Genomic DNA, 27733 nt, shown 5'->3' with positions numbered 1-27733 from the left:
GATTGAATACTATTTAGAGGACAGAAGAAAAGTTACCTTCAAAGGAATAAGAACAGAAGTTCCAATCTCTGTTCAAAGAGTTAACAGCATTTCGAACCTTTTGTTTCAAAACTCCTTGACCTGCTTCGTTGCAAAGAACAGATGTAGGGAAATTCATTCTGATTCTGAAGACACGTTGGGCTGGAATCGAATCTGAAAATCAAAGTTCAAAATTAGGATAATATTCTTTTTAGCATCTATAATATAAAATATTCCATTATCATTTATAGAGCGCTATGGTAAGTTGTCTTACTTGTACAAGCGGGATAGATTAGTGGTAATGCAGGATTGTTCGTCGGTCTCCAGAAACCTTCAGCTCCACAAGTATAGAATCTGGGTACCTCCTGAGAGAATCGCATTCCAGGATTGCAGAAAATTTCGCAATTCTTAAACTGTCCACCAGACCCCCAGTCCTTACATTGTTGAGTTCCTCCTACTGGATCCTCCAACTCCGGACAGAAATCGGCTGCAAATATGGTAAATATTCGATTATGATAATTCTATTGAGAGAAAACTCATTAAGAAACTTTCATAAGTACTTACACAAAACGTAGACTTTGAAACTACAACTAGCAGAGTTTCCTGCCTGATCGTATGCAACGTAGCTGATGTCATATGTACCCCAGAGCAAAGTTTGACCAGACCTGTGACCATTCTTCTCTTGCATTCTCGTAATTCCAACGTTGTCAATAAAACGTGGCTCATCCCAGTTGACAATGGAAGAACCGTTTTTAGCAATGACCCAAAGATCACCAGGACAATGTTCAACCTTAGGTGGAATCTTGTCAGCTTCTAATTGCTGACACTTGTTGCCACCGTAACCTGGCGGACAGACTCTGTGTCCACAGTGAGATGGTACCACTCTTTCAACTCCGCCAATAGTTTCATCATATCCTGCCCAGGTCAGTATCAGATCTTGGTAAAGCACTGGTTCTGTTCGACAGTCACGAACCTGCTTTTGAATTTCATTCGTCACATGGAGAGCTCGATTCCAGACTTGAACTTTCGTTAGGTGTCCTTGGAAGCCAGATTCGGTGTAGCCTTTGACGTTCTCGCTTCGCGGTTTACCCAAAACGGCCCAAGTGCTAAAATTTGATAAGAATATTAGTTACAAAAACCGATTATTCTAGCTGCAATAAATCTGCAATACTTACTAGGATGGTAAGTTTCTTCCACTGCCGTATCCTTCCGTTTTGCTAGCGATTAATCCCTCTGTTATCAGTATAAGTTCCCCACTATTGTCACCATTCCAAACCACGGCAATGTGATGCCATTGGCCATCGTTAATCGTTGCATATTCTCTAAAAGGCAAGTAAACATCTTGAAGATCTTGGAACATAGATATTTGTACACCATTGCTGTGAGCCTGGATCATCGGCCTGCGATTTGTTGGAACATGCGGAGAGCTGACACCGTAAAGTGTAAAGAAGATTCCAGCTTCATCCTTTTGTGTAAATTGTACCCACAATGCTACGGTCAAACTCTTTTTACCACCAGTAAAGAACGGGATAACTTGAGCTGCACTACTGCGAGTTGGATCGCTGAAGTACAAGTCGTAGTCAACCTGAATAGCTGCACAAATACAAATACAAATACAAATATTATTAAATGAAAGGAATGTATTAAAATAAAAAAATAAAGCAAATCCACTTACATTTTCTACAGTCATCACCAGTCAAGTTAAATGGACATTGGCAGAAGAACTTTCCAGTCAGATCTATACAAGTAGCAGACGGTGGACAAGAATTTTCCTTACAGTCAATAATATCTTCCTCACAAGTTTTTCCTGTGTATCCAGGAGGACAGATGCATGTGAATCCTACTCCATTGTCAATACAGGACGCTCCATTCTTGCAGGCACCAGCTTCACAAGCGTCAAACTCGTACTGACATCCAATACCCGTGAAATCATCAGGACACGTGCAGTTCAAACCAGACCCGAAATCTTGACAACGACCATTGTGCATGCAAGGATTTCCAATGCAGCGTTCAGGTGCTGTTTCACATTGTTTTCCGTCTGTTCCAGAAGGACAGACGCAGAAAAAGTCTTGGAACAAATCAACGCAGGCTGCGTCATTCTGGCATGGATGATTTTGACACATTCCAACATCAAGTTCACAACGATCTCCACTCCATCCTTCAGTACACATGCACTTGTAGCCACCAACTTCATCTCTGCATGTGGCTCCGTTTAGACAAGGATCAGCAGCACAATCGTCAATGTTGACTTCACAAGCTGAGCCAGTGAAACCTTCTCTGCATTGACAAACGAATTTGTTATCCAGATCAACGCATCGCTCTGTGCCAACCGGATTGCAGGGATCGCTGAGACACTCATCGATTTCAGCTTCGCACTGTAATCCAATAAAACCTGGTCTACACTTGCACTGGAAGCCCTCCAACTGATCAATGCAAGTAGCTCCATTTTGACAAGGCTTATTGGCACAATCATCAATAGTATGTTGGCACTGTTTTCCAGTGTAACCTGGTTCGCAGGTGCACGTAAATCCATTCACTTGATCAGCGCACTGACCGCCATTCTTGCAAGGTTTGCTTGAACATTCGTTGATATTTGTCTCGCAAGCTGGTCCAGTCCATCCGGGATGGCAAATACATTCATGGCTAAAGAGCTTGTCTACACAGATGCCATTCAAACATGGGTTTCCGGAGCACAAGTTTATTTTTTCGTGACAGCGCTTGCCAGTAAATCCAGGTGGACAATCGCACGAAAAGTCCGCGATGAGGTCAGTACAATTGGCACCTAGCAAGCAAGGCTTCTCGGCACAATCATCCGTGTTGATCTCACAACTCTGACCTTCCCATCCTGGCAGACAATCGCATTTGTACCGACCTTGTTGCAAAGCAATACAACTGGCTCCGTTGTTGCATGGGTTTCCACTGGCAGTACATGGATTGATCTGTTAAAAAACAATATATAAGGGTTAGTCATAATAAATTTATTTCTATATAAATGAAACTTGAACTACTGCAAAAGAATTTTGAACTTACCGTTATATCACAATCGACTCCAGTGTATCCAGATCTGCAGAGACAAGTATAGTTGTTGAATCCAGGTTCGTCCTTGCACATGGCTCGTTCCGGGCAAGTATCATTAGAGCAATCAGACTTCTCTTCTTGACAATTAATACCAGAATATCCATTTGCACATTGACATCTGTATCCTTGAGGCAAATCAATGCATGTGGCGCCATTGTAACAAGGCTGAGAGGAACATTCGTCAATGTCGATCTCACATCTTCGACCATTGAATCCAGCTGGACAGATGCATTGAACTCCATGACCCATGGGGATACAAAGACCTCCATGTTGACAGACGTTATCAGTACAGGTGACAGGTTTGCATTCTTCTCGACCAAGAGCTCCTGCGCTATCGGTATACATGTTGGTAGGGCATTCTATGCAAGTTGTGGCTCCATGCTGTGGTTGGAAGAAGTCCTTGGGACATTGGGCACAAGGTGCTAGACCTGTATCTGAGTACATTCCTGGAGAACACTTAGCACGGCAACGGTCTTTTCCAGGTGCTGCAGGTTGGTAAGTGAAGGTGCCTGCTGGACAAGTTTTGCAATCCTTAAATCCTCCTACTGGTGGTTCTCCACTGTAACTGTTTCTGGGACATTCGAGACAAGGTACCAAGCCAGTTGGTGAATATGTGCCGTAACCACAGACAGGCACGCAGTCGTCGATGTTCTTTGAACCTTCTTCTTTGGTATATGTTCCGAAGGGACAACGTAGACAAGCTCCTTGGCGGTCGTTGTTTTGATAGAAACCTTTAGGACAAGACGTACATTGCTTCTGTTTTTCTCCAGCAAATGAACCAGCGGGACAGTGCAAACAACGAGGCACATCATTCGTGTCCATGTTCAAAACTTCTCCAATGCTACATGTGAAACCTCTTGTGATTGATGATTTGAGTGCTCGCAGTGGCGGACATTGATTTCCAATTGAAGAGACGTTCAATAGAGGTTCGATAACTGCACTTGCGTAAGGAACAGAGAGATCGAAGATCAGGCTCAAAGTTGAGCCACAAAGATCATAAAGCTGGGTTTGTCGAACAACAGGTACTATCGCTAGGATGAAGTCCATCTTGAGGACATTTTCTTCTAGAAGGGAAGGCATAGACCTTACAAATGATACATTCATGCTGCTGATGACAGAACAACGTTGGGTCAAGATATTGTTGAGATTCATGTAATACTGCGCCATCAGATCTTGATATTGTGGCAGGCAGGTTCTAGAAACAGCGCCATTAGCTCTGTAGATGACGGAAGCTACTACATGGTAATCAGCTTGTTGAGTGTTTTCAGAAACGCAATCAGGAACGACGGATGATGGAACCCAGTGTCTTGCAGTATCACAGGTGAATGCCTTCATAGGTGCTCCGTCAGTAAATCTGAATCCTGATTTGCAAGTGGCTATACATTGTAGTCCTTTATCGCCTGGAAGACATTTTAGGCCTCCATTGGCTGGTAACTTCAGTTCCCAATCAACGCAAGGTGTAGCTTGTACCGAAACTTGGAAGTTGCAAGAAGCTCGGTTACCACTTGAATCTGTAGCATATACAGTAACATTTTCAAAGTTCCCGATTGGAATGATAGCCCGCTCTGGAACAAAAGTGACCTTGACTGGGCCGGAAGCATCTGTAGCGTTGATTCGTTTTCGAGTTTCGTTGAAGTTAACAGAATAACTTTCCTGTCGGTCGACGAGTTCAATCACGTAACTTTGAGGACAACTTAGTCTGGGTGGAGTAACATCTGGAACAGTGATGTTGATTTCACAAATGGCAACATTACCATCGTAGTCAAAAGCGACGTATTTGACAACAGTGTCTTCGAAAACACGGATGGGTGTTTTGAAACTTTGAGGTTTAACTTCTACACGAGCGATACTGCCACTGTTGTCAATGGCGGTAGGTTCGGTGAAATTAACCGGGAGCAGACCACCATCAGCACCTTTTTGAACCATGATGGGTTGTTGTGGACAATTCTGGAAGACGGGAGGTTCGTTGTCAACGCAAGGAGAGAAGCCATAGTCGTAGCCCAGAAGAGGTTCTGCTTTTGGTTCTTCACATCCCATCAGTTCGAATTTAAGACACGCATTGTCCATGTAACTAACAATTCCTAGAATCACAAAACGAGCTTGAACATACTTAGGAAGCGTGATCATAGCTAATTCTCCATAGTTTCCAGGGTCTCTCATAGTTAGGTTAAAGTTGGGGAAGTAAACGACGTAGTTTTCATATTCTGCTTGCTTGTAGAAGAAACGAATTTCTGTTGGTCTTCCAACTATGTCATTAGTGACAACTCCTTTTACGAGAATAGCTTTCACTCGGTAGACTTGCCCCAAATCCACAGTAACGTATGTAAATGGCTCCTGTTTTCCGCACCAACCGGTAACTGAATTCAAGCGAATATTTTTAGCTTCATAATTCGGTCTTTCTGAAGTAGCGTTGATCGCTGAATCTGGAATACGGCCTGAAGCCAAACCCAGAGGTTTCACAACTTTACATTCAGGTTCTCTCAAACAAACAATAGGTCTGGGGTTGATTAAGATATAGCCTGGTCGGTTGCATCCAAACTGAACTTCAGATCCCTGTTCATAGCTTCGAGCAACTTGAAACCCATCACTAGGTCTTCCTGGATCTTCACAAACTGGTCCTTCACAACGCAAATTTCCGAAGTCCCAGACTCCGTTGGCTTGACAGCGAACGACGTTGTCGTGACGATTAGTTTGACCTGCTAATTTGAAAGTGTCCTGACAACCGAAGAAGAATGAAGATTGGTACTTAGTGTCCGGATACTGGCCATATTCTGCTCCAGGTGTTGACAAAGGTTTCCCACAATCCACACGAGGACAAGCTGGCTGCAGTCCTGATAACCAATAATCTGGAAGACCTGGTTTGGGGTCGTAGACACATTGACGGAAAGTAGAGGATGCAGTATTTCTAAGATAGCGTCCATTGTTGCTACATTTCAAAGTAACGTTCTGCTTGAAAGGTACAAGGACACTTGTTTCATCACTGCGGACTACCGCAAGACCTTCATTCTTATCATCTGGGAGTGACACGCATTTTGCATATTGACATTCTGGGGTAGTACCGTTCCATTGTCCACTAGATGTACAGATAACAGCTGCAGAACCAGCCAGAACATAGCCAAAGTCGCACTGGAATTTAATCAAATCTCCAAAGTGGAATTTATCCTTGGTTGCCAAAATGTGTCCATTCTCTGGAGCAGGTAACGAAGGGCACATGACTGGCACGCAAGTTTTATTTCTTTGATACAAGTCACCATCCCTTTCTCCATTCTCTGACTTCTCGATGTAGTAACCAGCTGTTCCGTTGCGTTTGTACAATTCAAATCCAGTGTTGCACATGCAGGAATAACTTCCGGGACTGTTAACACACTTTTGATGACATCCACCATTCTGAAGAGCACATTCGTTTATGTCCATGCACTCGAGTCTTGTGCAGCCCATTAGTTCCAATTTCAAGCAAGGTGCTCTTTCAAATCGATCAATCACGACTTTGATATATCTTGCCTCGATAGGAATCGGTAAGTTGAGAACTGAGAGTTTTCCGTCCTTAGTTTGGAATTGTATAGAAGTTCCATCTGGTTTTCGGTAATGTTTGAATGCATCAGTGAGGTCATCAGTGTACTGCAAACTAATTGCAGTAGGATGAGCGGTATTTCCATCCAGAAATGCGACACCTTGAGTTCGGAATCCGCGAATGATAGTTGGAGCTTTTAAGTCAATTGTAACCCAATTAGAGCTGTTTTCAGCTGAGCTTCCACACCATCCGTCTCCGTTGCTAAGACGAATGTCCTGAAAAGCAGAAGTACAAATAATTATCATTTGATAAATTCAATATATCAAATACAAGAAATTAGAATGCTTACACTTTTTGTAAATCCACGTAGTGAAGGTGATGTAGTAATTGACTCATCGGGTATTCCACCGTTTATTAATCCTAAATCCCCTACGGGTCGACATTCCATTGTAGGTGCAAATCCAGATTTGCATTTGCACGCAAAAGCTCCAGATGTGTTTATACATTCCGTTGAGGCTGAATCACATTGACTTGAGGCACATTCGTTGATATCTGGAAGAAAGTATTTAGGTTACAGAAGCGCATTTAAAGAATAATCTCTAATTTTTCTAATGATGGTGATAGATGTAAAGATTATTTACCTTCGCAAGTCGGAACGTTATCGAAGTATTGACTAGTGCCACATTGAATAATGTTGGATCCAGTAGACTTATAACCTTTGTTACATTGTACTCTTGCTTCATCTCCGAAATAATATTCTCTTGTTAGATCGACAACAAAACCGTTTTTGATGGTTGGAAGTATTGGACACTTTGCACCTGAGCAAGATAATAAATTTCTGTAATTATTGTGGCCCATTTTGTATTATCAATTATAAATTATATTCATCGAATAAACTTACGAGAACAAATTGGAACATCATCGGACCAGGTTCCGTTACTCATACAGAGAATCACAGGATGGCCGCTTCTAACGTAGCCTGGTTCACATTCGAATCTGACGATGGTACCATAACTTCTTCCTCCTCCATTCAAAATTGTCATGTTGGCGTGTGGTGCCTCCGGAAGAGGTGGACACTGGGATGCTAAAATAAATATTTTGTCACGATATTTCTAAAAATTAAATACAGAATGCAAAAATGAATATTTATCTTACCGAGACAAGCTGGCTTCTTTTCCCACCTTCCGTCAGCTAAACAGGAAATCTTTTCAACGGGTTTTCCAGATGAAAAGGCAAAGCCGGCATAACACTGATAAGTAGCTAATCCACGGTAGGTCACGTTAGTTGAGCCAATAGAAAATCCGTTGTCTATCTGCGGAACTGGACCGCAGTATACTTCCTGACATTTGGGAATGTAGTTGACAGACCAGTTTCCACCAGGCAAACAAACGGTCGAGATTTTGGACTTTCCGGTTGCGAATTCTTGTCCTAAGAGGCAGGAGAAGGTGACTGTTGTTCCGAAAGCTGTATCCCTGTTGGATGCTAAAGCTCCTACTCCAGGTTGTAAAGGTGGACAATCTGGAACGAAAACAAAAATAGTTTTAATCGTCAGTTTATATTCTAGAAAATTGGATTTCAAAAGAAAAGATATGTTGCTTTAAACGCACCTGCAGAGAAAGCAGCTTGCCAACCACTGCTACTATGCAGAGCATCAGAGACAAATCTGATCAACATTTCACCACTTTCTGCTGTTAAAGTAATCTTAGGTCGAGTATTTGAAGTGAAACCATTTGCTGAATGAAGACGCAATCCATTCGCGTTAGGTCCGTCATAAACCTAAAAGACATTTTCATTCAAGAGAAGTTCTTAGGTTAGGGGTATTTTCAATAAATTCAGATCATACCTGTATAAAATCGGTTTTGTCGACGTTGAAACTCGTAAACTTCAAGGAAAGCGGGCCGCCTTGAGGGTTTTTGACCTTGTACAAACATTCCTGATTATTCGGATAGTCGTTTAATCCATACGAGGGGGAGTGAACTGTTCCATTTTTAGCAATGATAGTGGCTTTGCAGCCTTGAGTATAACGAATGCTGAAACCTCTTTTGGAGTCACCAAGACTCGTCTTAAAGTACAAGTAGAGATTATTCCCAGTAGACATGATCACGGTTGGATTATCCTCTGCTTTTCCGGTGAGTCTTGCGACAGGGCGGCTCATTGGTGAGTCTCCATCGCGAATCAGAATATAATCCCGATTAATTTCCAAGTCCAGGTCTTGGATCTTAAAAGAAAATATTAGATACAGTTCAGACACAGATAATAGTTTTATTTTGTTTTATGAAAACTTTATTTTGTTTAGAGGGAGGAATTTTCTGCTTATAATAGGCTCTATTAGAATAATTATTACGTCTATGCCGATTATTTCTCTTCAACTATTATTGCCGTGAGAATGAACCCTTTGTAGTTCTTACGGAGCGTAATAACAGAGGGAGGATAATTGCGTGGAAATGCTTTACTTGGTACTTGTACTTACTTCCAAGGACATAATTCGACCCGGTTGAGCTTGAAGTATGTAGAGACACTCGAGTCCTCCTGGATAATTCTGAGGGTAGCCTGGGGATGTGAGTACTTGACCTTGAGGAGTCGCTCTAAGAATTCCACCGCAGGTTTGTGGTTCGGTTTTCCAGGAAGCACGGAATCCTTTTCTTTCTACAGATCCGTCGGTGCTGAACTTGATGATCATGAAATTAGACGCGGATACGAAGAGCTTGCTACTTAATTCTTCCTTCCCCGAAAGGGTAGCCAAATTCACAGACTTTTCTTCAGTTCTTCCTCCCACAAGGATCTGGACTATATCGAAGCTCTTCTCTGTTTCGAATTCTTGGAACTGTATAGAAGAAGATAAATTAGTTATAATTAGAAATCAATAAGTAAGACATCAAGAAGTAAGAAATCAAAAAAAGCAGCACCTGGAGTAAGATATTGTGACCTTGAGGTCCTTCGAGTGTCCATTTGCAGTTGCTCAGAGGCATATATTTGTGGGGATAATTTGGACTCTCGACGACATCTCCACTGCTTGCCATGTAGTAATGACAATTGGCAGGGCAATCGAGTTCATCAGAAAAGTCTCCACAGTCATCCTGCTTATCACATTTGAAAGCGGCGTTTATGCACTTTCCATTTGAGCAATGGAAAGAACCTGACAATGAAATATTGAATTATTTGAGTTGATTCTCCGTCGATTAAAATAATTTCGTAATAAAGAAACGAAAATTTGATGAAAGTACCTGCAGGGCAAGCACTGGCGCGGCACATGAAAGGCAGTAGGGATTCGCAAGTTGTGAGTTCCCAAGATTGATGCTGATCGTCGGTGATAGCGACATCGACACACTCTCCCGAGCGCGGATTCGGTTGCTTCGACGCCCAGAAACCTATATACGGAAAAATAATGTATAAAGATTTGCGCAAATTTCAGGTGTCTTCGATAATATTCCCGGCGAAAGAGACGAGCAAAGATTATGTAAATCGCGTTTGGGTAGATATGTATGTTGTAAGTCGCTGTGAACACACACCTCGGTATACCTGGGTATTGTTTGTGGGAAAAGTGTGTTTTCGTGCCGTTTGCGAGTTCCGTGTTTCCGCGACCTCGATACGATTTAGTTGTCTTCCGTAGTAAAGAACTTGTCTGGCGATAAGCTCTTCATTCGAAGCGGGTTTTCAGGTAGGATTAGAAGTATTTATTACTTCCTATCTAACACACTTTGCGAACAAGCTAGCCATTGCAGATAATGAGAATCTTCCATTTGATTTTTTTTATTACTATTTTTTTATCAAGATTCCGTATTAGGTTTCATTAAAGTACCGGATATTGGACAAATATGTACTAAGAAGTACAAAATTTAAAAAATTGTTGAACTTAAAGAATGCTTTCTATATTTTTGATCTTATCAGGACTCCGCTGTCATTTTTTCTTACTTAGATGTACATAGTTGCTAAAGTTTGATGACTTCTTTCAATTACTTAATCGGGTTATTATCTAATAAGCCTTGTTATTCAAACCAGACTCAGGCAGAAGATTTCACACAGTATGCTTCAACAAGAATCGAAAGTGATTAAAAGTAGAAAGTCTTGTACCTGCATATTGCGAGACCAGCATACCAGCTGCTGACTCGAGGGTGTTGGTTCTCAGATCATCCAGAGAAGCCAGACCAAGCCAATATCGGTCCAGGTGACGTCCAAGCATCCCTACGGTCATATTGTTTTCGCTGTAGGATTCCACGACCATGAGTTCGCTTCCGTATCTAAATAAATAGGAAAAAGAGAAATTATTTTTAAATATCAAAAATCGAGAGGATCTTCGAAACACAAACTATGAAGTCTTTAGCTAGATTCAAGGGCACTTATGGTAAACCCCGGGATATCAAACTGTTGCATATCCTTCTATCAACGTATGCCTCGGGAACATTTATTTATTTATTTTATTTTACTATTTATTCATGAAGATAAAAGGTTTTATCGTCATCGTCATGGTTCAAAATTAAAGTAAATTCTTCGTTCATGCAAATTTAAAGAGAATATTTTCTATTCAGGAAACTCAAGCTCATTTGACATTACATGCTTCAGAGCGAGAGACTCTATCGTGAAATCTGCGAGTCGAATAAGCCAATAAACTGCCAATCTTCGGAATATCTTACCTTCTGCATAGCTCTGCTGCTTTTTCCCATGAATGCTTGATGTTGAAGAATTTGTAACAGTGAATCCCCCGCAATTCCCATCCTGGAACAAAAATAGATATACATTAGTCAGGTCCAGGAAAAAAATTCGCTAACTACTAAAACAACAATTGGCCCACTAATGAGAGAACAATAACTTGTAACCAATACATGGAGAAAAATGGATGTTCAAACGGAGATGTTAAAATTTAAGATGGTGCCACGAAACATACAGATATTGATTTTTAACATCTGAAATCCTTTCGAAATGTTAGGCACAAAAATATTTGTATGTGAAACTAATAATAATAATGATACATTTTTAACACAGATATATTCTTTACTTAATTGAAGATTTTTAAACAAAATACATGGATTTTGAACAAAGTAGGTGAATTTTTAATCATAAATGACAAAGCTTCAACAAAGAGAAATAAATGAAAAAAATATAATTTTCTACAAAACCAAATTGTTGAACTTTGAAGCCAAAACGAGGGAGTTTCAACAAAATAATGAAAATTTGAAAAAAAAAATGGTTGAATGTTTAACACAAAATAACAACAATTTTCTGCAAAATAATTGAATGTTCAAATCGAAAACAGGAATTTTTAATAAAGCAGTTTGATTTTTAACTAAGTTGTTGAATTTTCCACCTAAAAGAAACAATTTAAAAAAAAAAAAGATGAACTTGTCTACCAAAAGACGAGTTTTGAAAATCCAATTTTAAAAAAGACGAATTTTCAACAAAAAACATAAATTTTCCATCAAATAATTACATTTTTATGTTAAAAAGGAGAAATTTTCAGCAATGAATGGAATATTAAAATTGTTAGATAAGAAGTTAATTTTCGACAAACATAAAAAACGGATTTTCAACAAAATAATTAAATTTCTAATCAAGAAGGGAAACTTAATTTTTAAAGAAGAATTAATTTTGGTTGAAGTAGTTCAGACTTTCACCAAGTAGTTGAGGTTTCTAAAAAATATAAATTTTAACAAAAATTAAGTTAAATTTTCATTTGAAAAATTACTTCTTAACAAAAAAAGCAACTTTTAAACTAATTTAATTCAATGAAAAAAAAAAACAATTTTTAAAATAATAGTTGAATCCTAAAAAAAAAATTAACTAACATGAATAATTTTATATAAATAAAGACGAATTTTCAATAAAAAACATGAATTTTTAACCAAACATTTAAATTTTCAACTAAAACGATGAATGCTCAACCAAACGAAATTATTTTTTTTGTATGATTTAACTTTAAATCAAGTGAATGATTTTTCAACTAAAAAATATGAATTCTGGGTGAAACATTTAATAATAAACCAAAAGTTCAATTTTCAGCTAGAGCAATTAAATTTTCAATTAAAAATATTAATTTTCACCCAAAAATGGAATAGTTACACTGTCAGATAAAAAAATTAATTTTTAATCAGAAAACCCAAAATTTGAAATATATATTCGAATCCTCAACCAAAACAGATTAATTTTCAATCCAAGAGTTGTATTTTTAACCAAACGGATGAATTTTCAAACAAAAATATTATTATTCTACTTTAAAGAAGAATTTTTAACTAAATAGTTTCATTTTCAACTGGAAAAAATCAATTTTCAATTTTAAAATGTCGATTTCAAAAAGAAAATGTAATATTTACAGTTGAAGTTAAAAAAATGTAATGCAAACCATATAAAATGAATTTTTAAGAAAGCAATTAATTTTGTAATGAAATGAATTAAGTGTCAACTTAAATGATGAATCTCAGAAAAAATTAATTTCCAACAAAAGACTTCAACATTCAAGCAAATACTTAAAATTTTAATTAAAAAGTGATGATTTTTTTAACCAACAAGCTTAAATAGCCACTAAAGAAGATAAACTTTTACCGAAATAAGTGAATTTTTAACCAAATAGTTGAATTTTCAACTAAAAAGGCTAAATTTTCAACAAAAATTGAAACGAATCTAAAAAAAATAGTAAAATTTTTAACTAAATATATGAATCTTCAAACAAAAAGAAGTTTTTTTTCAATATTTTAAAGATTACTTTTTAACAATATAGTTGCATTGTCGACAAAATCATTAAATTGTCAACCAAGCACTAGAACTTTAAATCAAACGAGACGAATCTCAAAACAAAAATATAAAAAAAGACTTTTCAACCAAAACAAATTAACTTTTAGGAAAAAATAGTTGTATTTTTTAATTAGATTCTAATGATTTACTACCCATTCAAGTGCATAAAAAAGAGGAAAAGGGGGAAAAACTTTGAAGTCTGAAATATGAAATGGATCTTCAAATTGATTAAGTTATTATTAAACTTATTGAAACTTTATTAAACTTATTTAATCCATTACTTATTGGATTCTAATGATTCACCTTTCATTTGTGCAACAACAAAAGAACAAGAAAAAAGAGAAACGGAGAACTTTTTTGAAAAAGGGGTAAAAGTGAAATTTCTTCAAAAGGGGAAAAGAATTCTGTGAAAAGGGGAAAAAGGGTAATCGGAAGAAGGTGAAAAAGTGTAACGTCTGAAATATGAAATGGATCTTCAAACTGATTAAGTTATTATTGCACAATTGTAGATTCATCCTTTGCAAAATTTGCTAATATTTTTAAAATTTACCACCAGGAAATCTAGAAAACGTTCTCCAAGTTTGTGAAGTTATTTCCACTGCACCCCACCCCCTCCATCCATCAGTGAACCGCAATTTTTGATGCAACCCCCTCTATCCTCTTAAGTGGTAACGTAGTTTGTGGACAGGCAACTAAGGTCGAAAGTGGTGAATGGATAAGAACAATGCTCATTAATGAGCCTCGCTATTATCTGGCCAACTATCTCGTGGACATCTAGATTAAGTCCAGGGTCGCCGTGGAACGGCACCTAGCCTGGGCCACCCTGGTTAGTGTAGGGTCATTTTCCACATTGTCAGTAGCTCATGCGAAAGAGAATGAGGAGGGCGACCGTTAGCAAGTTGTTACGAAAGGCGGCTAACCAGCGCCTGGGCTGCGTGAGGATACTCGACCTGCCGCATGAGGATCTTCGACCTCGATCGTTTTTAGTGCGCGCGGAAAGCGCATAGCGACTTAGGTAGGTTGGTAGGTTGGTGGGTGAAGTCGATGTAGGTAAGCTGAAGGAGAAGCTCGCTGGAGGAGATTCGCTTTGAGCTAATTTTCTGATGTGAGTGAAATGCCGACCTGCATGCCTGAGGTGGTGACAGCGGATTCAAGTGATCCAAGTTCCTAGCTGTCCCTCATGTCTCTCGAGACGAACATGACAAGTCGTGTGGTTTCTCACATCTGATTTGTTGTTAGCGTTACCAACCTTGGCGACTTCTTCTCTTTAGCGACTAATTTTTTGGGATTTGGTGATCAGAGACACCTTGCTGGAAGTAAAAAAATAGAGCTTCTATCTTTTTGCTTCCTTAGATGATATATCACATCTCGCGAGACGAACAGGACAAGTTGTGTGGTTTCTCACATTTGGTTGCACATCTGGTTCGTTGTTAGCGTTACCAACATTGTCGACGTCTTCTATTTAGCGACCAATTTTTTTGGATTTGGTGATTATAGACATTTTGCTGGAAGTATAAAGATAGAGATCCTCTCTTTTTGCTTCCTCGTAGATGATATCTTATATCTCACGAGAGGAACAGGACAAGTTGAGTGGTTTCCCACATCTAGTTGCACATCTGGTTCGATGTTAGCGTTGCCAACCTTGGTGACTTTTTATATTTAGCGACCAATTTTTTGGGATTTCGTTATTAGAGACACATTGCTGAAAGTAAACAGATAGAGATCCTATTTTTGTGATTGCTCATAGAAGAAGCTTTGTATTTAATTAAATTTGAATCTTTTTCACGGAACGAGATAAAAAAAAAATGTATTTCTTCTATCTGTTATTCAACCTAAATTCAGCTCTATCCTTTTCAATACAGTCTCTATATCATCTTATTATTCATCTATCCACGTCAATCTTTTTATATATCTCTCTTAATATAGATACCCGTCTATCTTTTTCAATCTTCTCTTCTTTATCTCATCCTAACCTATAACTATCAATGTATTATATTTTTCTATCTTTTTGTTAATCTAAATTCACGTTTATCTCTCTCAATCCCCTCTTTTTTTATCTTATCCTATGCTTTATTTATCCACGTCAGTATTATTGTATTTGGCAGTCAATCTAAACTCATGTCTATCCTTTTTAATCAACTCCTCTCTATCTTCATCGTATCCTACATCTACACCAACGTCTATCTTTTTTAATTTCCTCTTCTCAATCTCATGCTATCCTTTATCTATCCATGTCAATCTTTTTTTTATCTCTGTTAATCTACATTCCTGTCTACCTCTTTCTAAACATAAAACTGGCAACTAAAGCATCTGGTTTATTGGGAACCTTCAGGTAATCACATCTGGTTGGTCGTTGCAACGACTTGCAGTATGGTGGAACGAGATAATGTGATTCAAAAAGTTCTACAATTTTGTTAAAAATTCGTTTCAATTTTTGGTTGAAAATTTATCTTTTTTAGTGGAAAATTTAACTATTTGATTAAAAATTTATGTATTTTGTTGAAAGTTCGTTTTTTTTCAAATAAATTAATCTTCTTGATTAAACAATATTTTTTTTGGTTACACACTTAAGTGTTGAAAGCTTATCATTTTGTTAATTTTGAAAATTAATTTTTTGAAGTTAAAAATAAAATTATTCTCTTTTTGGTTTGCAATTGATATTTTCAACGACAATTGATCTTTTCTAGTTGAAGATTACACTATTTAGTTGAAAATTCATTTATTTTCTTTAAAAATTGTCTTTATACATAGTAGAAAATTAATTTTGTTGGAAGAAAATTCGCCCATTCAGTTGTTTTGATTAATAATTAATATTTTTTAACCTAAAAAAATTAAATATTCTAAATTTTTGTTAATAATTGATTATTATAATTGAACATTTCTCTTTTCTAGTTAAAAATTTAACTATTCTGGGTATAAAGTTCAACCATTTGGGTAAAAGTTCATTTTTTTGTCATTGAAATTTCTACTAACTGATTGAAAGTTAAACTTGATTAAAAATTCGTCTTTTTAGCCTTTTTGCTAAAAAATTTATTTATTTGGTTGAAAAATGGTCTTTTTTTTAATACAAAAAATTTCTTCTGGAAATTTAAATATTCCATTTTCTGTTGAAAATTTATCCTTATTAAGTTCAAAATTCAAATTTTCGGTACCAAAGTGACGTTTTTTGTAAGAAATTCATCTTTTTGGGTGCACAATTAATTTTATTTGTTAAAAATTCATCTTTTTGGTTGAGGATTCAACTATTTTGTTCGACATTCGTCTTTTTTCTTCGAATTCAATAAGTTGAAAAATCCTTTTTTTTTAATAATTTCTTGAAGCGATAATTTGACTTTATTTTTGGTTGGAACTTTATATTTTTTATTAAAAATTCAACTATTTTGCAGAAAGTTTAATTATTTTGTTAAACATTCAACTGTTTTCTAACATTATCTTTTTTCGTCAAAAATTAATTTATTCAACTGAAAATTTAATTATTTCATTTATAGTTAAAAATTAATATTTTTCAGTAAAAAGAAAATATATTTTGTAGAAAATTAGTCGTTTTTGGTAGACAGTTATTTTTTCAACTGAAAATTCAACTATTCGAATTTTTGGTTCAAAATGTATATTTTTTCATTCAAAATGTAGCAAATTTTTGGAAAAAAATGTATTTGTTTTAAATTCATTTCATTAGCAATTGAACCATTTCGTTGAAAATTCATTTTTGTAACTGAAAATTAATATTCAAATTTTTGGTTGAAAATTAATCGTCTTTAGTTAAAAATGTAATTATTTGGTTGCAAATTTTTGTGTTTTGTTGAAAAATTCGTTTTTTGTTGAAAATTCACCTTTTTTAGTTTAAATTAAAAATACTTGGTTGAAAAATTATATGTTTTGCTAAAAAATTGGTTCTTTAGATAGAAAATTAATATTTTATTTTTAAAAATACAAAATTTCAAACAAATAGTTGAATTTTTATCCAGAACAATACCAATTTTCAACTAAAAGAAAAACGAGTTTTTAATAAACTAGTTAAATTAGCAAATTAAATAGATGAATTTCAAACTAGTATGATAAATCGTTAAACGAAAAAAAGTAATTTGTAAACAAATAGTATTTTTCCACCAAAATATTTGAATTTTCAAACAAACAAACAAAAAAACGTATTTTGAACACAACATTTGTATTTTTAGTCAAAATATGAGTTTTTAACAAAATTATTACATTTTAAACTAAATAATTAAATTTTTAACCAAAAAAAGAATGTCCAAAGGTAAACCTATAAAATTTCAACAAGTTGTTGAATTTTTAACTAAAAAATATATATTTTCAACAGAAAATAGTAATTTTCTACCTTGCATTTTAAAAGTTTAATATATTAAACAGTTGCTTCTAATGACAAAAAAAAACTTCAAAATTAAATTAAAAATTCTCGTTCGACAGATTTAAACAAAATTTAATGATATTCAATGAAAAAAATTTTGCAAAACGGATTAAAAATTAAGTTTGCAGCCTTTTTTTAAACATTAGATTTAAAATTTTATCCACAAATGGAATTCAAAAAGTTCCTGAGGCTGATTAAGAAAATTGCACTAGTTTGTTATTTTTAATTTAAAAAATGATTTAAAAACATCGTTTATTATATTATTACTACCTACTAGCTCTGTACATTGACAATTTTTCAAAAACACATAGAATTAGTCAATAAACTCTCCATGGAAGTAATTTTTGCATTACAGCTTAAGGTTCTTGATTTAGCTTATTGTTATATATAAATTATTTATAAATCAGAAAAAAGTTGAATGTTGTAGACTTTTTTCAACATTTAATTCTCGATTTTAACCACTGTTCTTCGATCAGTCGATCGTTGAAGACCGCCTTCTCAGAAGCAGTTCCATGTCACCGACCTCGCTGAGATCGAGAGCCCTTGACTTCAATTTTGGGAATATAATCCGAGGACCCATTTTCCATAGATTTCCAGATTACGATGGAAATGAGGAATTTTAATCTTCTGGTGAAGGTTTTTTGACCTTTCCAGGAAAAAGGGAATGTTAATGAGGCATGGGGAAAAAGATGGGCGGCACAGGTGATAGCTGGACTTAGGAGACATCCAGCAGACAAGCAGGTGAATGAGCTCTCCAAGTACTCAATCACGTGTGCTCTCTACATGCGGGTCTTTCTCTCTAGAAAGCGCGTGAACCGATTTGTGAAATGCGAGAAACGCATTCACTTAAATCGCGATACAAACGAACTGACACTATTTTAGAGAAATTAAAAAAATTATTTAATTTTATTTGCTGCTGTTGGTTTTTGATCAGCTGAAGAAAAATATCCTTGGATTCTCGGTTTTTTTTTATCTAGGGGGCGTTTAAAAATTACGTCACGCTTTTTTAAATACTTCCTATCCATCACCTTTTTCGTCACGGATCATAACACTCAATTTGAACCCACCCCGAGCGACCTTAAAAATAAGAATACCCCCCCCCCCCCCACCCACTTTATAAAATCAAGAGTCGAACTTTCTATAAAAAGAATTTACCATCCAATTTTTGAATTATTAAACAAAAAATAATTTAACTTCAAACGAAAATAGTTGCATTTTCAACCAAAGAGTTGAATTTTCAAAACAAAAAAAAGAAGAATTTTTTAGAGGACAGTTGAATTTTTCACCAAGAACTTTTCTACTGAAGAAGACGAATTTGCAATCGAAAATACGAAATTTCCACAAAGGAGTTGAATTTTCGGGGGGAAAAAAGATGACTTCAACAAAATAGTTAAATTTTCAAGAACAAAAATTATCAATTATCAAGTAAACAGTTGCGCTTACAACAAAGTAATACAATTTTCAAAAAAATAGTTGAATTTTCAAATAAATTGATGAATCTTCAAGAAATAAAAAACAAATTTGGACAAAGGGGTTAAATACTGATACAAGTAGTTGAATTTTTAATTAAAAAGGCTAAGTTTTAAGGGAAAATATAATGGTTTGTATGTAAGCTAAATAAGATTTTAATTTTATATTCAAAAAATTTAAGTTAACCAAAAAATAGGAATTTTCCTCAAAATATTTGAATTTTTAACCAAAACCTATTAATTTGTAACCAAGTAGTTGCATTTTTAACCAAAAAAGATGAAATTTCTACCAAAACAGTTAAATATTCAAAGGAAAGAAGCGAATTGACTAGAAAGCTGTTGAATATTTTATCTGAAAATATTAATTTTCTACTAAATAGTTGCGCTTTAGACCTTTCAATCCAATGAGACGATTTTTTTTTAGAGGGCATTTAAATTTTGATACCAAATGGAGGAATTTCTTATCCAGGAAAAAAGAAGTTTAATAAAAAAGTTAAATCTTCAACAAAGTAATAAAAATTTTTTTAAATAGTTGAATTGTTAACTGAGCTGATGCATATTCAACATAAATTTTTTTTTTTTTACAAAGAAGTTCAATATTAAACAAAGTAGTTGAATTTTTAATTAAAAAGGCTAATTCTTAATAAAAATGTCATGGCTGATATGCCAACCAAATAATATTTTTATTTTTAATAAAAAACATTTGAATTTATAAAAAAAATAGGCATTTTAATTAAAATAGTTTTGAATCTTCAACCAAAACAGATTAATTTTGAACCAAACAGTTGCATTTTTAAACAAATGGTTGAATTTTCGAGAAAAATCATCAAATTTTTAACCCAAAAAAGACAAATTTTTAACTAAAATGTTCATTTTTAACCTCAAAGGTAGATTTTTCGACAACCCGAATAGGCAGTAGAAAAAATTGATTTTCAAACGAAACAAAAAAAGAATTTTCATTAAAATAGCTGAATCTTCCACGAAACCGATTAATTTTTAACCAATTGTTTGCATTTTTAACCAAAAAAGATAAGATTTCTACCAGAACAGTTAAATATTCAAACAAAAAAAGCCAATAAGACGACATTATTAGAGGACATTTGAATTTTCATACCAAATGTGGGAATTTTTTATCTAGAAAGAAAAAGCTTTAATAAAAAAGTTAAATCTTCAACAAAGTAATACAATTTTCAACAAAATATTTGAATTTTCAACTGAAGTGATGAATCTTCAACATAAAAAAGATTTTTTAACAAAGAAGTTCATTATTAAACAAATTAGTTGAATTTTAAATTAAAAAGGCTAAATTTTAACGAAAAATATACTAGTTGATATGCCAAATAAATAATATTTTTATTTTAAATAAAAAACATTTGAGTTTATCGAAAAAATAGGCATTTTTATCAGAATATATTTGAATCTTCAACAAAAACAGATTCATTTTCAATAAACAAACAGTTGCATTTTTAACCAAGAACGATAAAATTTCTACCAAAAGAGTTAAGTATTTAAACGAAAAATTTGAATTCACTAGAAAACTGTTAAATCTTTCACACGAAAATATGAATTTTATACCAAATGGTTAATTTTCAACCAGACAGTTGCATTTTCGACAAAAATAATAGAATTATCTACCTAAAAATACTAGTTTTTAACAAGACTGTTAATTTTTCAGATAAAAACTAGATTTTTCAACAAAGAATTTCATTTTTCAACCCCAAAATATGAATTTTCAATAAATAATTGAATTAAAGACCAAATGGCTAGATTATCATTGAAAATGATTAATCTTGAAGCAAAAAAAAAAAAGCTTTTCACAAAGTGCTTCAACTTTAAAAAAGTTTTTATTATTGATGTGGGTTTTTTGATCAGGGAAATTAATTAATAGTTTAAGATGTTAATTTTGTTTGTCTACTTGGTCATAATCAATATTATTACACTATTGATTAATTAATTAAATCTTAAAAATTAAACATTTTTATCATAATATTGATTATGATCAAGTAAACAAACAAAATTAACATCTTAAACTATTTTTTAAAAATTGTTTACTAAAAAAAAAAACAATTTTCCACGAAACATTTAGTAGTTGATATTAAAAAAAATTATTTTAATTTGAAATTACCTATATTTTAATTTAACCAAAAAGAAAAAAAAATGTTCAACAAAATAGTTGAATTATTAAGCTAAATATATCCATTTTCTATAAAATAGTTAAATTTTCAACTCGAATGGTTGAATTTGCAGTTGAAAAAAATTTATTTAAAAAAAGAAAATTTTCAATAAATTAGTTAAATTTTCAATCAATAAGATCTTCGACTCATGAAATAAACATTTCACAAAATTATTCACCTAAGGACTAATTATGTGAAAAATTCAATCACGAATATTATATTTCTACGAGAAAAGACAAATTTACAACAAAATACATACATTTTTACCCAAATTGTTGAATTTTCAGCTAAACAAACTTTTCAATAAAATAGTTTAGTTTTCAACCAAAAAAATTAATTTTTAAATTTAATATAATTTAACATTGTTGAATTTTTGACTGAAACTATCAATTTTCAATAAATAGACCAAAAAAATAAACATCTATCGATATAAATTATTTTGCTCTCTAGCTTTAGCGTGTAACGTAGTGTAGTATGTTAATTCAAGGTAATTTTTATGAATCTACTATGTTAATGCAAATCGGGAAAGGAAAATATTTTCAAAATTCTAATTATAAAAAAATGTAATACGTTTAACGAAACAAGAAATGTGGATTGATAATATTCTACTATGTGGGCATCTAACGTTGATGGAGGATTGTATTATGTTTTAAATTATTATTTTTTTTTTTTTACTTATTTTAAATTATATTTTAACCTGATAAAGAAATTCTTTTTAGGATTTAAATTGTTGGAAAGAACAGTTTACTACGTTTAATGAAACAAGGGATTTTAGTTTATGGTGTTCCACTACATGAGAATCTAATCCTATCTTGAAGAGTATTATGTTATAACCTAAAGAGGCTCAAAGTCGTGGGACGAAAGCTCGTTTAATAAACGTCAAAGATCAGCAGAGCAAAAAATAAACATCTACAGATATAATTAGCTGATGCTAATTGTTGTTGGTATATTGGTCCAATGTATATTTGATTTGTTTTATTTTTGTATTATTTACCAACTGTGTTGTATGATTAGCTGATGTTTATGGGTCTTGAGCCAAATAATTCTGTTTGTAGAAAGAAGTTTACTTGGTTTAAAACAAAATAGGCATCAGGACGATGCTTTTGTTTTAAGAAAACTTTTTTTCTGAGTGATACACAATATTTTTTTATAAATATACCATGTAGAAACAAATCTACCATGCCGAAACTGAAGAAGCGAATCTTCCCAAAAATTAAATTATTGAAAAATGTGTGTTAAGTTGATTAAAAGAAGAAATGTAAATTTGTTCTATCCTACTATGAAAGTATCTAATCATTATTAAAGGACAGAATTATGTTAAAGCTAGAAGAGGCTCTATGTCGTGAAACGAAAATTCGTTTAATAAACTTCAAAGATCAGTAGATTATAAAAAAAAACATCTATGGATAGGATTAGCAGATGTGAGTTGATGTTAACCAGGTTAGAATTTAATTAGAAGATGTCCCATTTTGTTGGTATACAGGTCCATTCTATAGTTAGTTGTTCCATTGCTGTATCTTCTTCCAACCTTTTTATATGATTAGGTGATGTTTATGGATCTTAACCAGGTAAGAATTTAATTAGAAGATGTTGGGTCTTGTTGGTCTACTGGTACTAGTAGATCAACTGGAGCAGTATACCAACAAAATCGAACATCTTTTAACCTGTGGATATGATGATGATCAGAGTAAAAAGTATTGTGTTGTCTCACAATCGTTTGTATATATCTGCTATTTTAACTCAAAAACTGAAGAAAAGAATCTTCCGAAAATTCAAATTTGAAAACCAGTGTATTAAGTTGATTGAAGCAGTGAATGTGGATTTATGGTATCATACCAGGTAAGCATCTAATCGTTATTAAACGACAGGGTTATGTTTAAGCATGAAGCTCCAGTTCGTGAAACAACACCTTATTTAATAAATTTCAAAGATCAGTAGATCAATAAATGCACACATCTATTGATATGATTAGCTGATTTTAATTGATGATAACCAGGTAAGAATTTGTTTCATTGTTGTATCTTCCTCCAAACGTATTGTACGATTAGCTGATGTTTATGGATCTTGGCCAGGTAATAATTGAATTAGAAGGTTTTGGCTTTTGTTGGTATACTGTTCCAAAGTATAGGTGGTTTGTTCCATTCTTGTAATTTCTGCCAATCGTATTGTATGATTAGTTCTAATAGAATCCTTGCCTGACCAAAATCAATCAACATAAACTAATAATACAACACGGTTGGAAGAAGATACAATATAACAAATCGAATATACGTTGGATTGGTATCACGACAAAATCCAACATCTTCTAATTAAATTATTACCTGTCAACATCAGTCAACATAAGCTAATCATACAACATGGTTGGATGAAGATACAACAATGCAACAAACCAATTATACATTGAACCAATGTACCAATAAAATCCAACATCTTCTAATCTATGGATATGATCTATTTCTCTCTCTAGGTTCAGGTTCTAATTTAAATGTTGGCCCAAAATAGTTTATATAAATCCAGAATATTAACGTTAACATTGAAAAAGCTAATCTAATAAAAATTTAATTAGAAAACAAAAATGGTTAGGTTTAATGAAACAAGAAATTAGGATTTATGTTATCCTACTGTGTAAGCATCTAATCGCTATTAAAGAAAATAATTATATTTTAACCTGAAGAGGCTCCACGTCGTGCAACGAAAGCTGGTTCAATAAACTTTAAAGATCAGTAGATCAAAAAGAAACGTCTATAAATATAAACTAGTTCATTATTTTAACTTTTATCTTTGAATCTCAATTCTTCAAAGATCAATACGATTCTTTTAAATTTAGTTCCTTATTGTAATTCAAGTCTCGTTATTGGCTAGCACGGTTTACTTATTGCTTTCTATGTGTAATTTATACACATGGATATTTGTGTTTCACTTCGTTGCGGACTTGTTAGCCCGATCAACTGTTCGTGCTTCGAAACTATAATTTATAAAAAGAGATAAGTAGGTGAAAAATAGAGTATTATTGAGCACGAAAATTGCATCTTTAACCAGTTCTTAGAGATTTTCTAATTAATTAACTATAAAAAATGAAGATGGTCTGTCAACAATTAAGGTCCTACGTGTTAGCGCTCTTATGGCGTTTTTCTTCGTATTGCGATTATTTTCGATGTCAAGTTTGTTAGTCTATTATAGGTCAATTTGACATTTTGTAAAATTTATTTATGGCTTGAAGTTGTTTCTCATTGCTTGGAAATTTTTAGTTTAAATTTGAAAAATGATATTGTAAAACGTTAAAGTTTTGTGGTTGAGGATTCAACTATTTTGTAAAAAATGTTACTTGAATCCAACTGGTTGAAAAATCCATTTTGTTCAAATTTAGTTTTTTTAAACTGAAAATTTAACGATTACATTTATGGTTGAAAATTCACCTTTCTTGGTTAAGAATTAACTTCTTTGTTGAAAATTCTTCTTTGTTGGTTTAAAAATCAACTTTTTACCAAAACTTTCGACTTTTTAGCTTGAAAATTTTACTCTTTTATTAAAAATTATTCCTTTTTCATTGAATCTGATGGATCGAAAATTTTTTTTGCTGTTGATATTTAGTTTTTTTAGACTGAAAATTTAACGATTCCATTTTTGGTTTAAAATGGAACGATTTCGTGAATTGATAATTAATCTTTCAAGGGTTGAAAATGCATCTATTCCTTTGAGGAATCAAGTACTCTATTAAAAAATTTTTTTTCTTCATTAAATCCAATTGTTTAATAATTTTTTTTGCTGTTAAAAATTATTATATTATTTACAGAAAATTTAACTGTCCCATTTTTGGTTTTAAACTGATATTTTCTTGTTAAAAGTTTAATTATTTTCTTAAAAATTCAACTGTTCAAGAGACAGGATTTAAAAAGGGTATGTTGAAAGGAAAATGAATAATTGCTAATTCGAAACGAAACCTCAGGCTATGAATACATTTACGTTTGAAAAAAATAAAATAAAAGGTGAAGCTTTCAAAGAATTGTCTGCTAATAATAAGAGAAGTTCAGATAAGCAATTATTGTAGATTCAATTATGCAATTGCCATATATGAAAAATAAGAAAGTAAAGGAAAATGACACATTATTTGAAATTGCAAACCGTTTTCCTGAATTGAATGAAGAAAGTAAATGGAAACTGCTTTCTGTTACAAACTTTGGGTCTTTGGTCCATTCCTGATGATTACTAGTTTGTACGAGTCATTCTAGTGGAATGTCGTTTTCCTCCTACCTCATGGAAAGCAGCATGGTGCCGCCTCTCTTATTCTTTAAAAATATATTAAATAAAACGACACCTGAGATTTAGAAGGCCTTGGAGGTAAACAAAATTTAAATATTTTTTATAAAATTCATTTTATTAATAGTTTTTATTCATTTAATAACCCATCTCTATTTTAGCTGTTACCGAAATACAGCTTCATGTTTAATTTGCGTTTTTTCGCGTTTCTAGAGAAAACAGTTGCCCAAAATTCTTTTAAAAATGTGGAAATGGGACCATTTTTTAGAAAAATATGGGAGTTAATTATCTTAAATAAAATTAAGGTGTTGAATTTAATATAAATGATTTTAAATTCTTATAAGATTTCAAGTCCTAATGTATTTAATTTTTTTTTAATAGTTGAATTTTCGATTAAAAAAGATACATTTTCTATAACTTAAATGAATTTTTAATCAAGCCGTTATTTTTCCATTGAGAAAGATCAATTTTAAATCCAAAAGGAGAAATTCTTAACAAAAGCGTCGAATTCTCGACCATAAATTATGATTTAGAAGAAATGACTGAAATTTCAACAAAATAATTCTTTTTTTTTTAAACAGTTAAATTTTTTAATATATAGTTCAATTTTCAAGCTGAAACCAAAAATTCAAACCAAATGTTGAATTTGGAACCCGAAAAAATGAGATATTAACAAAAAAATTCATTTTCAAGAAAATCATTGAATTTTAAACAAAATAGTTAAATTGTAAATTTGTATTTGCTGACAAAATAAATTTTTTTATCAAATCATTTGAATGCTCGACAAACAGATGAATTTTCAACAAATCAGATTAATTTTTTAGCAAAAACAAAAAAATTTTCTACCAAATATATTTGGAATTATAAACTTTAAAAGGATAAATTTACAAATTTATTTATTGGTTAGTTTTTCAACTATAGAGGTGAATATTTAAAATGAAATGAGCTTTTAAGGTTCGAGTTAAACTTTCAACCAAGAGAGATGAATATTCAACCAAATAGTTGCATTTTTTATCAAAATGATTGGATTTCGAAGCCAAAAAAAACGAATTATTTAAAAAAACAGTTAAATTTTCAACCCAAAATGATGACTTTAAAAAAATAGTAATATATTTCTATTTTCAAGCCAGAAATACTAATTTTTAACAAAAAAATGTATTTATAACCGAAAAGTTAATTTATATCCAAATATTTTAGCTTTCAATTAAAATGATTCAATTTTTCAAGCAAAAAAGTTGAATTTTCTACCAAACTAATTGCAATTTAAAGAAAAATAATAATTATCAACAAAATATTTAAATTTTCAATTATAAAAAATCAATTTTAAGTTATTGATATAAATTTTAAACCATCAAATATAAATCATTTACGTTTTCAGTTAAAAATGAAATTAATTCTAAAAAGAACGAATTTTCAACAAAATACTTTAATTTTTCACCAAATAGTTCAATTTTTTACTAAAAATATAAGTTTTCAGCGAAAAATGGAATTATTAAAACTTTAGTTTAAAAAATTAATCATCGAAGAAAAAAAAACAATTTGCAACTAAAAACTGTAGCTTCAAACAAAAATAATTGGATTTTCTTTTTAGGTTCTATCAAATCAGTTCGCATTTATTTGGAGACACATTTTCAATTGAAAATAGACCAGTTATATTTTCAGTAACAAGAATAATTTTCATTTAAAAAAAAAGGAATTTTCAACCAAATACTTCAATTTTTAATCAAAACTTTCAATTTTCTTCAAAGAAGATTAATTTTTCACTAAGAAAACCATATTATCAAAAAAAATACATAAATTTCGAATCGAATTGTTGCATTGTTAAATGAAAAACATTAATTTTCAAACAAAAATGGAATAGTTAACTTTTTAGTTCAATTGAAAATCCAAAATGGCAGATTCAATATGGTGAACCAAAGTTGTAAAAAATCGATTTTACTCAACATTGCTGCTCAGAGGGTTTTTCAGGTCGCTGATCTGATATTTTTAGATGGTAGTATGCGATGACGAATTTTATTTATGATGCTGTTTGAGCTTTTAAAATATAACCGATTTTATGTCTTCCTGGACTTTTTTATTTATATTATCATACCATTAAGTCAAATTCCTTACGGGGTATTATTTCTTAAATTAAAAT

The 27733-nt window shown here is 32.8% G+C and overlaps 2 protein-coding genes across 3 annotated transcripts in view; one reads left to right on the top strand and one right to left on the bottom strand.

Annotated features, from left to right (window-relative positions):
- Positions 1-11515, top strand: part of LOC117172416 — a 42897-nt gene extending 31382 nt beyond the window's left edge. The window contains exons 5-6 of the mRNA XM_033360329.1: positions 10607-10949; positions 11134-11515. Coding sequence (XP_033216220.1) covers positions 10607-10660 — 54 coding nt within the window. The 3' untranslated portion in view covers positions 10661-10949; positions 11134-11515. The remainder of the gene's footprint in view (positions 1-10606; positions 10950-11133) is intronic.
- LOC117172415 (sushi, von Willebrand factor type A, EGF and pentraxin domain-containing protein 1) overlaps positions 1-27733 on the bottom strand; it is a 94116-nt gene that overhangs the window by 16197 nt on the left and 50186 nt on the right. For both annotated transcript variants that reach the window (XM_033360326.1, XM_033360328.1), the window contains exons 4-20: positions 11239-11320; positions 10679-10845; positions 9832-9975; positions 9514-9743; positions 9078-9431; positions 8451-8825; positions 8215-8383; positions 7763-8125; positions 7509-7691; positions 7249-7425; positions 6957-7159; positions 3049-6882; positions 1694-2957; positions 1194-1611; positions 583-1124; positions 293-505; positions 37-192 (exon numbers count right to left, since the gene is read on the bottom strand). In XM_033360326.1, the coding sequence (XP_033216217.1) occupies positions 37-192; positions 293-505; positions 583-1124; positions 1194-1611; positions 1694-2957; positions 3049-6882; positions 6957-7159; positions 7249-7425; positions 7509-7691; positions 7763-8125; positions 8215-8383; positions 8451-8825; positions 9078-9431; positions 9514-9743; positions 9832-9975; positions 10679-10845; positions 11239-11320 (8874 nt within the window). The remainder of the gene's footprint in view (positions 1-36; positions 193-292; positions 506-582; positions 1125-1193; positions 1612-1693; positions 2958-3048; positions 6883-6956; positions 7160-7248; positions 7426-7508; positions 7692-7762; positions 8126-8214; positions 8384-8450; positions 8826-9077; positions 9432-9513; positions 9744-9831; positions 9976-10678; positions 10846-11238; positions 11321-27733) is intronic.

Source organism: Belonocnema kinseyi, chromosome 5, assembly GCF_010883055.1.
Source record: "Belonocnema kinseyi isolate 2016_QV_RU_SX_M_011 chromosome 5, B_treatae_v1, whole genome shotgun sequence".
Taxonomy (NCBI): Eukaryota; Metazoa; Arthropoda; class Insecta; order Hymenoptera; family Cynipidae; genus Belonocnema; species Belonocnema kinseyi.
The sequence above is the reverse complement of the archived record's forward strand: the minus strand, read 5'-3'. Positions and strand labels throughout refer to the sequence as shown.